General features: G+C 33.5%; 1 protein-coding gene across 2 annotated transcripts; it reads left to right on the top strand.

Moving 5' to 3' along the window:
* The first annotated feature begins 4 nt into the window (after positions 1 to 4).
* Positions 5 to 8,503, top strand: LOC106071034 (uncharacterized). 2 transcript variants are annotated; one of them, XM_056041115.1, is made up of 4 exons: positions 5 to 226; positions 4,025 to 4,091; positions 6,352 to 6,549; positions 6,767 to 6,974. In XM_056041115.1, the coding sequence occupies exons 1-4, from the start codon at positions 176 to 178 to the stop codon at positions 6,775 to 6,777; spliced, it is 327 nt and encodes a 108-aa protein (XP_055897090.1). In that variant the 5' UTR covers positions 5 to 175; the 3' UTR covers positions 6,778 to 6,974. The 2 variants fall into 2 exon arrangements, with proteins under 2 accessions (XP_055897090.1, XP_055897089.1); XM_056041114.1 differs by lacking the exon at positions 6,767 to 6,974 and adding an exon at positions 7,557 to 8,503 and having other exon boundaries at positions 7 to 226.
* Positions 8,504 to 14,480: the final 5,977 nt, after the last annotated feature.

Here is a 14,480-nt window from a genome sequence, read left to right as displayed (position 1 = left end):
GCAATGGAAATTCTCCTGAAGAAATGTCAACAAATCAAGACCAAGAACATTGACACTTAAATCCTTGAACATGTCTTACATGATTAAATCATTATAGTAGATCTATTCTGATTGATCTCATTCAGTTTGAAAAAATAAGACTATACAGCGGATCTCACATTTTTGTACAATCACAATGAGTAGTACAAGTCCTAGAGGCGAGGAAGGGCTTATTGAAAAATTTCCTGTAAGTGTAAATCATCATTTTTATTTAATTTTTAATCATCATTTAAGTAAGACATTTTAATTTTACATTTATCATCGTCTAGATCTAGATCTAGAATCTAGAAAATCTAGATCTAAGTCTAGAATCTATATAGATGTAGTGGTAGATCTAGATCTAGATCTAAATCTAATTATAAATAATCTAGACATTCTAGAATCTATAATGTATTTCTGGCCATACTTATATTATAATACTTGTACTGATCATCACTGATGATGACAATATTATTAATATTTTATAATTAATATTAAGGGTACAAAATTAAAATTATAATCATGTAGATCTAGATCTATCATTTTAAAGATTCTAGTGATATATATTCTATATATTAATTTATAGTCATAGGTCTAGTCAGTTTAGATCTAACTAGTCTATATTTAGACATAGAGTCTATTCTATCCTATGGCCTATGGACCTCATTCACCAATCGTAAACAAACAATATTTTGTCACGTGTCAACATCAAAGGAGCATTCACATCTCGTGAAAAGCCACCACTAGGATCATCGGACCACAAAACAATACAACTGCTGCCTACTTACCGTACAAAACTTAAAGAAGGAAAAATCATTCAAAAAAACGTACAAGAATGGACACAAGACAATATTCTCAAACTACAGGGATGTCTAGACTGCACTGACTGGAGTTTGTTCAAAGAGACCACTTCAAATCTGGAAGAATGGGTCGACGCAGTGACAAATTACATCAAATTCTGTGAAAACATGTGTGTCAGTACTAAGAGCATCAAGATATACCCCAACAATAAACCATGGGTCACTGCAAAAATAAAACGGGAAATAATCAAAAAGAAAAGAGCATTTATGAGTGGCGATGGACAGACAAGGAAAATTGCTCAACGAAATCTCAACGTCGTTCTTGAGGAAGGGAGGAGAAACTACCGCACCAAGCTGGAAGACTCAATTAATACAAGTGACATGAGACAGGCGTGGGGCATCATGAACAAAATGGCAGGAGTACAAGTCAAATTTAAAAATAATCTTGCTACAAGAGACGAAAAAACATTGGCCAACGAGTTAAATGATTTCTATTGTCGCTTCGACACGAAAGATTTTAATTATTTAAGACTCAAAGCCCTTGAGGATGTCAATGTTAACAACTGCTTAGAATTAGCGATTACTAAAGAGCAAGTTTGTAACATTTTCAAAAACGTCAACCCAATGAAAGCTGGTGGGCCTGATGGAATAAAAGGGCGAATCTTAAAAGAATGTGCTGAACAACTAGCTGAACCTTTCCAAGATATTTTTTCTACTTCATTACTAAACCATGAGATACCACCTGTGTGGAAGTCATCTATAATTGTACCTGTGCCAAAGGTTTCCAAACCGAAGGAAATGAATGACTATAGACCTGTTTCACTTACTTCCATTGTGTCTAAATGTTTAGAAAAATTGGTTAAAATGTTTCTTCTGAATGACCTTTGTAATAAGTTAGACCCTTTACAATTTGCTTACCAAAAGGGTAAAGGTGTAGACGATGCCATCCTAAATATTTTAAACTGTGTCTACAAACATCTGGACTTACCGAACACTTATGTAGGATTGCTCTTTATGGATTTCTCATCAGCTTTTAACACTATACAACTTCATTTACTCATTGAAAAGATGAAAGCGTTGCAGATTAGTCCATACATAATACTATGGGCTAATGAATTTTTGACCCAGAGAGCTCAGAGGGTTAGGGTAAACAATGTTATATCTAATGAACGCATAGTTAACACAGGGGCGCCCCAGGGGGCTGTAACATCGCCATTGTGGTTCATTTTGTACACCAATGATTTTCAATCCGATAGTTCTTGTTGCTCCTTCACAAAATTCGCTGATGATGCGGCTCTTCTTGCCCTGCTCTCAGAGAGCTCAGACGTAAATGAGTATTTCAAAGAACTAGAACACATTGAGGAATACTGTAAAGATAATTTTTTATTATTAAATGTAAAAAAAACCAAAGAAATGATAATCGATTTTCGTAGGGACAAGAAGGGAAATGATATTGTTTCTGTAGCTGGAGAGACTATTGAAATTGTGCAAACCTTTAAATACCTTGGTACTATCCTAGACAATAAACTAAATTTTACTGCAAATACTAATTATATCAGCAAAAAAGGGCAGCAAAGATTACGACTACTAAGAAAACTGTCCTCGTTTAATGTTAGCGAAAAGGCCTTGGCTATGTTTTATCACGCTCACATCTGCAATATTTTAAGTTTCAATATCACTGCCTGGTATGGCAATCTGAGCATTAAAAATAGGAATAAACTTTATAGAATCCTAAATGCTGCTGGCAAAATCATTGGCAAAAAACAAACCCCATTTGGTCAGTTGTTTGAGACAAACATCTATAAAAAAGCTAACAAGATCCTCGAAATAAAGAATCACCCTTTGTGTCAGGATTTTGTGATTTTACCATCACAAAAGAGATACAAGACACCGATAGCAAAGACAAACAGACACAAACACTCTTTTGTTCCCCTGGCAATCAAATCATTAAATAAGAACAATCTGGTATAAACTTTGTCACATGTAAATTATGAGTGAGTCTGGTGTGAATGTACACTTTGGTTTCTTATAGTTATAATGTTTTTTGTTTGGTGTAATGCACAAATTGTAAGACAAATTTCCTTACGGATAATAAAGATTATTATTATTATTATTATTATTATTTATAGACCTATGCAGTATGAGATATATCTAGACTAGAATCTAGATTTTCCATCTATTATGATCTATCTATATTATTTAAATCTAGATAGAGGCCTTTTTAGATTCAGTAAAGTGGTCTATAGGAAAATATCTCAAACTTTTAGATGAGCCCAGATCTAGATCTTAATATTCCTGCTGGATGGCAGGGGATGGTGGTGGGTATGGTTGGAACATGGGACCATTGTAATGACAGTCTATTGAGTACATACAGAATGACCATTTAAAAATCTCCACTAGTAGATCTACATTAGATCATTCATCTGTAGATATAGTAGGTAAATGAATCCGCAGATAACATTTAATAAATCTAGAGTATGAGCAGAACTAGATCCAGATATATATATGCTAAAACTAAAATATTTGAAATGTTTGTTTGTAAAATATTTTACATGTTTCGGATATTCCTTCTGAGTGTGAGATATTCTACTTCCTAGTCCAAACCTCCTGTAGGACATCAGGGAATGGCAGCAGGCAGGGTATTAATCTAGGACCATCAAGACGATCAAGGCACAACCAGACAGCCATCCTATGATTATTTATTAGAACTTTCCTTTGTCTGTGGCACTTTATGTCTCTAGAGACCATCTTTTTCTCTATGCTACTTCTCATTTGACTAAAAGATACCAATTCTTGATACACAACAGCAGTCACAGGTTGGGCATCTGTGATCACCAGACACTGTATTTGAACTACATGCATAATAATGTAGTATTATTTTAATATAGATTGGAGAGTCTTCTTTTCAAAATGTCCTTTGCACTGATTAGCTTTTAAACTAAAGATGCTTTGTAAATAAAAGATGATTCCATCTTATTTCTCTGATTGAAACTCTATACCCATATTGGTGTTTGTTTTAAAAATAACTTTTTCCTGTCTGTCACATTCCTGTATTGTTAGAAAATCTATAACGAATAAGTGAACCAGTCTAAACCAGGATACTCATTCATGGTGTGATCTAACCATCTTCTCTTTTTTTTTTCTAACCTTTTATTGTTACTTTTATCAGAACACTATATTAATATGTTTTATAACTTGTATTTCAGCATTATAAAACTTACAAAGCTTGCCAGTCTCAAGCTCTGATGTCGAGTTCTTTTGCGTTGCTTATGGGTAAGTGATTTTTGGAGCATTGACTCCTTGGCTGCGGCTTTTCCATGAGATATTTAGTGCAGGCACGAAATATTATTAATAAACTTGCCTTCTAAGAGATGACTAAACATTTTGTAAATGCAAGCCTATGGAAAAGAGGCACTTTTTAATAGCATGGATAGTTGCTTGCAATTATTTGTATTATAATCTCTAGGGCAATGCCCCATTGGGGAGGGGAAATTGATACCTGTGTGAGTTGACATTTCCATTAAAGGCCCTAAAGAGGAACTTTATCACTATCAAAGGACAAATGTGTGAAGTTGATAAAGCAATATTGTATTTGAGTACTTTGAAAGAAATATCAAATTAATTTATAAAAAATTGTCTTGATTTCAACAGATGTAGTAAAAAGTATGAAATGCACAAGGGATGGGCTTGTATTTTGAAAGAAAAATTAATCACAAAATACTTACAAGTACCAACCACTGTACTATTCATCGAGAAGCACAATGTGCGCAGATATTTCCTGAAGAAATGTGCCATGTAATTGAAGTGTTAATTAAGAATATCAACTTCATTGTGACTAAAGCTCTTTACCCTCACCAATTTACAGAGTCTGAGGACGAGTGTGAGTATGGAGATCTTCTGCTGTATAACTAAGTTTGTTGGTTATCAAGAGGAAATTAAATATTTTGCAACACTGATTAATGAAATAAAAGCATTTCTCATTCACTATGCAAAGCAAAACAAATGATCTACAAATCAAAAAAATGTTTTCGATGGTGGATGTTCCTTCACCACATTGCCTTTCCATTTGTCTGTTGAACTATTGGGGCACCACACATTTTGTAAAATGTTTTACATGTTTCGGATGTTCCTTCAGAGTTGAAGATAGTTTACTTCCTAGTCCAAACCTCCCACAGGACTATGGGGGATGGGAGAGGGCAGGGTTTGAACCTTCGACCATCGATAAATCCAAACGACAGTTCAGGCAGCCATCTATGATGATCTTTTGACTGTTTTTTCATTCCTTTCATCTAAAATAATAGTCTTTTTAGGGAGTTTCCTTCTTTACTTTATCAATGCTTTTTTTTATTAGAAGCAAGGGTGTCAATGTCCCATTAAGAAATTGACTTTTACTCATTTCAAATCAGTCATTATCTGGACAATTAGTCCAAATATACAATAGACCGACCACATGCACTAATATTAACTAGTTCAAGCTTCTAAAAATAATGTCAATTGTTTTTTTTTTTTTTTTATCCTGAAATAAATCTGTAGTTAATGAATTTAATTTTTTATGATAACATAATTGTATTTTAAATGTCAGTCAATTGCTTTTTTATGTCACATCTTAGCATCTTACTAAAGATTTATACCCATTCAATCATTTGTAGTTGAAAATGTCTCTTTTTCTCTCTCTAGTCTTAGCAATTCATTCTAGCTGATTGTAAAAAAAATGTTTTACATGTTTCGGATGTTCCTTCAGAGTTGAAGATAATTACTTCCTAGTCCAAACCTCCCGCAGGACGACGGGGGATGGGAGCGGGCAGGGTTTGAACCCTTGACCATCGATAAATCTGAACGACAGTCCAGCGCGCAAACCGCACGACCGTGCAGCCATCCACTAGGTACTGGCACTAACCTGCAAGCATTAAAACAATTTTTGAAAATAAGTATGGTATTTAAAATAACTTTTCAAAATGTGTATTTTTAGTTTATCCATTACATTACAAGAGCACTACAAGCCCCTATCACAGAGAGAGACCTATGCACATTTAATTTAAAAGATTACATTGTAGTGTCATGTAGTGTGGAAAAACATTTAAAAAAGGAAATGATAAGCATTATATTCAAGTCTGAAAGTTAAAGATTTAGTGCAATCTTTCACATGGCCACTTAGATCCAGTTGTGATCTGTATATTTTGCCACTCATGATACAGACAGAGCCATTTTTTGTTAGGGATCTATTCAAATCCCCCCCCCTAAGTGTTTTTCTTCTGCATGAGGTTTTCTTTGGGTCTCAAATGTCCATCTTGTGATCTTTGTAAGAATTTTCAGCTGTTCAGAAGCCATAAATGGTCATAATGAAGAAAGTAGTGAACGCAATATGTACATTTTATTGACTATGGTTTTAGTTTTTGGCTATAACTCAATTCTGATTAAATAAAGTAGCAGTCCTGATGCCTCTGTTGGATTGCGGTTATACAGTTATACTGTAATATACAATTTCAAAAGTAATTTATAAGCCACTTTGCTTTTTTTTTGGTTTTATTTTTAGCTTCTATGTGTAGTTATCTAGCAATGAATGCTTTCAATCAAAGATTCAAACCGAATATCAACAAAAATTGGCTGGTGGCTGGGCCTGTTCTGTTTGGTGTTTTATCTGCCTATGTCGTAGTACAGCACAAGACTACAAACTGCCAAAACATGTGGATGGCTATGGAAGAGAAACATTCTGTACTGACACCAGCAAGTGGTAAGAGAAATTATTTATTTACAACCATGTGATGCCACATTAAAGAGAAGCTCATATTACATAGAATGTGTTTATTTTATAACACATTTATATCAAAATAGTTCTTTTTTTTTTAACAGCATTTAAGCTTTTGATAAACAGTATAAATTAATAGATTTCACTCATTATATCAAGCCTGATTATGTTGTTTTTTTTTAAAATGGCTTTCTGTGTCCAGATGCCTTATAACTTTGAGCTAAATCGACATTCCACCACCCATTGACATTTACTATGAAATTCTGGGCAATTGAAGCCACTGTAGCATTAGATGATGTAATATTATGAAATTTAGTACACTACAGATCAGAAGAGGAGACTATCAGTTATAGGTATGGTCTCTGTAGAGCATTATGTACAACAACCTTTAAAAAAAGATATTTCAATCAGAAAATTATTCCCTAGTGTTACCCCTGTGCATTGTGCATTGTTCTTTCTCTCTGTAGTTACAGTATTTTCCATGTTTTGAATGAATTGTTCATTTTTCGTTTTAGTATTTCACTACCCTTTTTTTTTTTTACTAAGCTTCAATAACATTTTCACTCGTTGTTATAGAATTAAAGGGGAAGGCATGTTTTTTTTTTTATATATAAGACATAGTAAAGTTTGTAAAATCAAACATTAATTTAACTTAATGAGTTTGAATCAACGATGGTATTGTCAATTTGGAGAGAAAGAGTGTATGTTCAACTTACTTTTATACAGTCAAATTTATAAGAATGCACAGAAAGAGATGGGGGTCTATATTTGATTATAATGTCAACAAATCTTAATTTGACTCTGCTTAAAGGTTAGTTTACTACTGTATTTCTTTTCCAGACTGTAGGGTATAAATATTCCCACATTTTCTATTTTGTTTTCGGACACACAATTCAATTTCAAACTATCTTAGTCATACTCAGCATGAACATGTACATAAACATGCATGTCAACTAAATTTTTTTTGTTTCTTTTTATTCTAAAAATTCAAGAACGAGCAGCCATGAGAGAGAAAACATAAGATGATCAACTATTATGTTTTAACAGAGCTCATGTGATTCATATGATGTAAATTTGTTAATAAATTAGTAAGTTTTAATTGCCACTTAATTTCAATACATGTGTATTTTTTTTACATAAACATCTAAATAATCCTGTTTGTATGCCCTTTGTATTGATAATGTAAATATTTATTTGAGATGACAATAGGCACAAGACATTCACACATTTTGTAAGGTTACTTTTTGTTACAATTTAATTTGGACACATCTGTCCAAACCCGTTTTGCAATCTATGAATACCCAAACACGGTGTCATTGGATTCTTCTTTGAATTGCTTAATTGTGTTTAGTTCTTAGATGTAAATAGGTGTTCAGAATATATATAATATACAGTTTGTACAATAAAATTTTTTTTAAATGGCAGAATTAGATTACTTTAGCTTTCTTACACAATTGTAATGAAATTTGAAGTTTTGTTTCTGGTTGACTATATACTTTATGAGGTAATAACTAAGTGTTAAACACATTTAAAATGTTAAAATTTTTTTTTAATGAAGTCACTGAAATATAAACTTGGTAATATTTTTGGTGGAAAAAGTTGTCAATTGATTTGTTAAGTGGTGGACACCCTGTTGATGGAAAAAACGCCTAGCAGTATAAGTTTATATTTGAAAAAAAAAAAAAATCCCATTTTCAAATCTCTTTTTATTATTTTTAGTTAGCACATTTGACATTTGTAAATTCTTTTTTGTTTTAAATTGCTTTGCGATATTTTTTTTTTTTTTCTGTGTAATATCGTATAATGTAAAATGACTTAGAGATTTGCTATGATAGTTGAACATCCAATATTATTCTATTTGGATTTATGTTTGACACAATATACATCTCCTGATGGCTGGATTGCGAAGTTATTATGTACTATTTTGAATGATTATTAAATATTTGTCTGCTGAGAAAGTGTTAATTCTTAATACTTGTTTCGTAATCTGATTACTCAGCAGTCTTAGCAGCACTACGTCACAACAAGTTTGATAAAGGCAAAGTAATTTAATTGCAGCACAGAGAACATTCTGATAAGGCCAGAAGAGGCCCTGATATACTACTTTATCAAATCACCCTAGGACTTGACAACATTTAATAATAATAATAATAATCTTTATTGTCCGTATGGAAATTTGTCTTACAATTTGTGCATTACACCAAACAAATAGCCTATATTACATATATTAACATCTAAGATTTTAAAATTAGAAACAAATTAAACATCAAATGAACATGCTTTCCTTATTAAACGTTAAACAGCTCTTAGTGAAAACTTTGTAACATTATAGTGGTAGTTTCCTGAGGACGACTAATGAAAAACAAAATGGAACTTTATGAAAAGTATATTGATCGTTACAAAAACTTAAAAAAAAATATTTTTTAACATTTAAAAGTTCACAATAACTTTAGAAAATAAAAACTTAAATTTCCTTTTCAGGATTTCAAATATGAAATCTTCTAAATAACTTTAAACTCAATATATTTTGCGCCTTCGTTTTCAATGGACAGAATTGCTTGATTTAAAATCCGTTTTTCAAAAGTTATTAATAGTTGTTAGTTAACTTTAGTTTTGAAAAGCTTCTTTCACATGACGCCACGTAAACATGCATTTGGCAAGAAACAGTTAAAAGTCTAAATCAAAGGCTGGTAGAGATTCGTTGACGTCCTTCCAAACTTTGTTGCCTTCTAGTTTTAGTATTTCTGTTTACATATATCTTGTCGTCTGGCCCAGTATAAAAGAGATTGATGCACTCAGTATCTTTTATTTTTCTGTTGCAATTAAATGCTAATTTGATTTGACAAAAGTTATCTCAATAACATTTTGAGCTAAGTTGTCACACAGTTCGTAGAGTAAATGTGGAAGTGCTCAAACTAAGCCACCACTTTTCCAATAATTAACACTTTAATTTGAAGGTACTCTTGTGTTTAGTTGACTTTTTCCCCAGCACACCTGCCAACAAGAAAGTCAAGCAATGAAAGGTCTGCATGTATTCACAGAAAGCTGTCTTTGCGTTGCTCTTCTATTGTTTGTATTTTCAGAGCGACGGCAACAATTTTCGCCGTCACACTTTCATAAAATCTTTCTTACATGGGTCTAACAGCAACACGATGAGCACACCAGCGAGTTGTTCCTATGACACTCTAGCATTCATTAAAATATCCCATCGATTGGTAATAGGGGCAAAGAAAGAAAACCTTTTTTTTTAGAAAAACCAAGAACATTTTTGTTGGAAGTATTCTCTGATTAAGAATTTTGACCAAATAGCTGAAGTAAACTTTGTACACTTCCATTCAAGTTTCTTTTCTGTTCTTCATTAATTACTGCCTTCACGCCTTCATAAATCCTTGACATTGTAGCTGCATTACCATGTCCCCGAGCTCATCATATCAATACATTAAGCCCATCTCTTTCCAGGCGTTTTAAATTATCAGAACTGATACCATCAGCTTTTGGTCCACTTAAAGAGGAATATCCTACAACATTTCTGTCCTTTCAACATTGCCATTGCTACTGTTAATAGATCTTACAACTTCAGAGATCTGTGTTAGGTGTGCTGTAGTACAAGACACCAGAGTACCTTGCAGCATTATGTCTCTGATAAGTATATCCCTTGAGTGGTTTGCTCAAACATTTATAAACTCTCTGAGTTTTGGTACAAGCTTGGAAAGTAACTTTTTTTTTTTTTGGCATTGCTGCCTTGCAATCGTATAAGTTATTATTTCAGCACTGGGTCTTTTTTGGATAACATTTCCACAATCCCAAGAAAAAAATTCCAATATTCAATGAAAAGTCTTCTTCAATTCGCCACCGTATACCAACTTTTGTTTTGCTAAAAAAAATGCGATAGTAAGCAATCTTTAAGTGCAAGATGTTCCTTTGTTTTCCCATCTATACGTCAGTCATAGTAATGACTTCCCTGTCAATTTTTTAAGCTAAAGTCCGGCTACCAAAATATTCTTGCTATTGATTTTTTTCCCCATTAAGAAAAGGTTTATTCAAGCATTCTTATGCTTTATGATCTTGCTTTTGTCACGTTTTAAAGTTGATATTTTTTTTTGGAAAAGGGCATTTTTTCCCACTCGGGTGTCACCCCCTATCGGGTGTCACCCGGTACGGACCGTACCCCCCGCACCACCCAGTGACGCCACTGATTGTATAGATTGTCATTAACTGGAGAAATTCTGATAGGATTGAAACAGGGGATGCCTAGAATTCTGGAAACTTTGATTAACAAGCAAGTGACAGAGGCTTTGATGTACCTAGGCTGTAGACTGGAAAGGGTGTCCACGCGGACAAAAATAAAAACCAAACTGTCGGAACTAGAACATGTTCTTCTGTTTTGTTCTGAAGCCGTTTGATTTCAAAGTATTTAGAAAAATAGTCAACAACTAGGAATTAGTCATTATTTCGCCATTCAGATAAATGAATTGAAACATTTTCCCTTGATCTGTTTGGAACATACGAAGAAGCAATTTAAAAAAAAAATATAGGCCTATTATTTATTTTGAAAGCTGCCAATGATGAGCATTTCTTAACAACTAGCCGGATATTACCCATGGGATGCGGACCTTAGTTCGGGTATTATTGATCTAGTGGATTGGATGTAGATCCAAGTCAAACATGGCGAGTGTTTTCTTTTTTTTCTTTTTTTAAAATTTCGCCACGAAAATGAAACTAGAGTGTGAAAATGGGTTTACCCGTTCAGCCGATGTTGTCCACATCTAATATAAAATACTGTGAACAACGGATTTACCTGATTAGTTAAAAATATTTCGTCCTTCAATAGAGATATATTTAGTCGTTTTTTTAATATTATTTTTAGGGCCTTTCGGTTGCAGGTGGCACATTAAACATACACTACGGTCTCCGCCATGATCTAAGGAACATTTATGCCAAGTTTTATCAAGATTGATTAAACAGTTTTGATTTATATGCAGGACATAATACATGCTTACTTTCTGCTTTATATATTAGAGTGTCGAAAAAATACAATAAGAAACAATAGACTTACTTATTTAAACATCAAATACATCATCAAATACAATTTAGTTTTAAAAGTATCACTGATCTGATGTTCATCGATCTACAAAAAAATAATAATTCACAGTTGGATATAAACATATTGCAAAATATGTTATTACATACTATCTTTTTACAATTAAAACATTTATATTGAAATTAATTAACTTAATCGATACATCTAAACTACAACTGTTTTTTAAGGTCACTAAAAGTTAAACAGTTGTATTTCAAAATTTTGACTCAAACGACGCGCATTTCTATAAAAAGAAACACAATGCAATGGAAGTCACTAGTCCCAACCAATGCCACTGTAATTTATTCCAGATTTTAAACTTCCACCGTGAACAAGATCAGATACCAGCCAACTATATCCCAAACACTGGACATTGGCTCCACTACTTCCTGGACACGTGGATGTTGCGTATGTCAACCTTTTATGATATTTACTGTCGCCCACCTTGAATTTATTCTCCCAATGACCGACACTGACCTGTTTAGAACATCCATGAGGATGTGATACTATAAACATGAACTTATCGATATTCCTGGAGGCAATATATTTACTTCTGACTTGAATCCTGATATCTTTGTAATGTTTCCACATCGTCTCTAGCTTTTGACCCAAAGCTTTGTCACATGTCACACATTTCAACTTGCACAAGTCGTACTCAATATTGACTGTATCAACACTAACCTTGTCAACAATAGCAACTTGACAATCATCATTATCATAGAACAATTTTAAAGACGTGTGCACCGCCTCAATCTCATCAAACACGACGTGAGTTGCTGTGGTCACATAAAACTCCCACCACACCATGCTGGGAGAATTATTTTGTTCGCAATTTGTGCACCAACATTTTGTGTATTTCTCCCAATGCTTATCTCCATCTTGACCAACCCCATTTGTAAACTTGTAAACATATCCCATCATTCCACTTCCTGTTCTCAATGCGATATTTCCTCTGATGGTGTAGAAGGGATACACGTACTTTGACTTTGGCCAAACTTCCGGTCTGCGTGGACTGGTCATCGTAACATCCACCCTGACTGTTAGGGCCGCAACAGCTTTGATGATTTTATACAATTCATAGTCACGAAAACCTTCTGGTAGAGATTTTAAAGTGAATATATTAATAGGGATAAACTTTTCATGACCTGGATTCTTCTTACAACCTGTCATATATTTGTGTAGATCAGCTTCTCCAACTTCACACTCTTGAGTTTCATGATCACCTAGAGAAAATATAGATATTCTAAAGAAAGTTATACATTATCTTAACTTAAATTGTCTTAAGTTTAAAAATGCCGGTAATCATTGCATTGTTCAACAAGCACATATATTTGGACTTGCAGAAATATTCATTTTAATCAATAAGAAGGACATTTTTTAATGCTACACATTTTTGTTTCAACGACTAAAAGCTAGAGTAGCTAATAAAAGCACAAGAGACATAACAATTAATTTAACAATAATCAGAATCCAGATATGTATAGATGTCTTTTTAGATCATAGATAAAAGGGAGAAAATCTGATTTATTCATTGGTCTCCTTCAGTCGTAGAACGACTATAGTTCATTTCAGAGCACACGTCCTCGTGTGGCTGTGGAGTCCTATTTTGGAGAGACACTCCCGTCCACAGATAGAGCAGGTTAAAGTGGCTTTTGCTTCGGTGGTAGAGGAGCTGGCTGTTTTTTTGGATTGTACGTTTTTCTTCCTGAGTTAAGACCCACGTACTTTCACTGTCCATAGCTTTCTTGGACATTGTCTCTCTCCATCTGGCGCTGTCTAGAGCCATGTCTTCCCAATGGTCAGTATTGATGTTCACTGATTTGAGGTCACGTTTTATTACATCTATGTAACAGAGGTGGGGGCGTCCAGTTTTTCTTGTGCCAGTCGCGAGTTGACCGTAGAGGATGACTTTTGGGATGCGCTTGTCCTCCATCCGGCGAACATGTCCAAGCCAGCACAACGTCATTGTCTGAGGGCTGTAGAGATGCTGGGAATACCTGTTCGCGCAAGGATCTCAATATTGCACACCTTTTCTTTCCATGTGACTTTTAAGATCCTACGGAGACATCGCAAATGGATTGAGTTTAGTTTTCTCTCTTGCTTTGCGTAGGTGGTCCACGATTCACTGCCATACAGCAGTGTACTCATAACGCATGCCTTGAAGACTTCCATTTTGGTCACCATAGTTAGTTTATGGTTTTCCCAAACTCTTGGCCTGAGTCTAGCGAAGGTCGAGGCAGCCTTCCATATGCGTTTTTTTATCTCCTCTTCTAATTGTGGATCCCAGATAGCAGTATATATATATATATATATATATATATATATATATATATATATATATATATATATATATATATATATATATATATATATTTATATATTCATTGTAATTCATTTCAAAAGATTGACTGTGATTTTATTATTTAATTTTATATTTAAATTGTGCATTTATAGTTGAAGTATTTTGTGCCATTATTTTATATGCAATTTAAGTATTTGATATTGAATTACTTAATCTTTGACACATCAATGGCAGTTGTTTACAAAGTAACAATCCCTTAAGCTTCTGACGAGAAATTGACTTAATTAACGGTACCATCAATTTTATCTACATGCAGTGATTCATCATCTGTTATATCCGTATTGAATTAAGTCAAATTTTAGACAATTCATTAAATTATTGTATAAAAGTTGCAAATAACGAACCTCTTGGAACTGTTGTAGTTATTTCATTCTTCATTCTGGCAAAGTTTGTCTGAAGTAAGAAACATGCATACAATATATGATCATAAAATTAAAATACTGAAATATTTCTTGGTATCCAAAATTAATTTTG

Source organism: Biomphalaria glabrata, chromosome 9, assembly GCF_947242115.1.
Source record: "Biomphalaria glabrata chromosome 9, xgBioGlab47.1, whole genome shotgun sequence".
NCBI lineage: Eukaryota > Metazoa > Mollusca > Gastropoda > Planorbidae > Biomphalaria > Biomphalaria glabrata.
The sequence above is the reverse complement of the archived record's forward strand: the minus strand, read 5'-3'. Positions and strand labels throughout refer to the sequence as shown.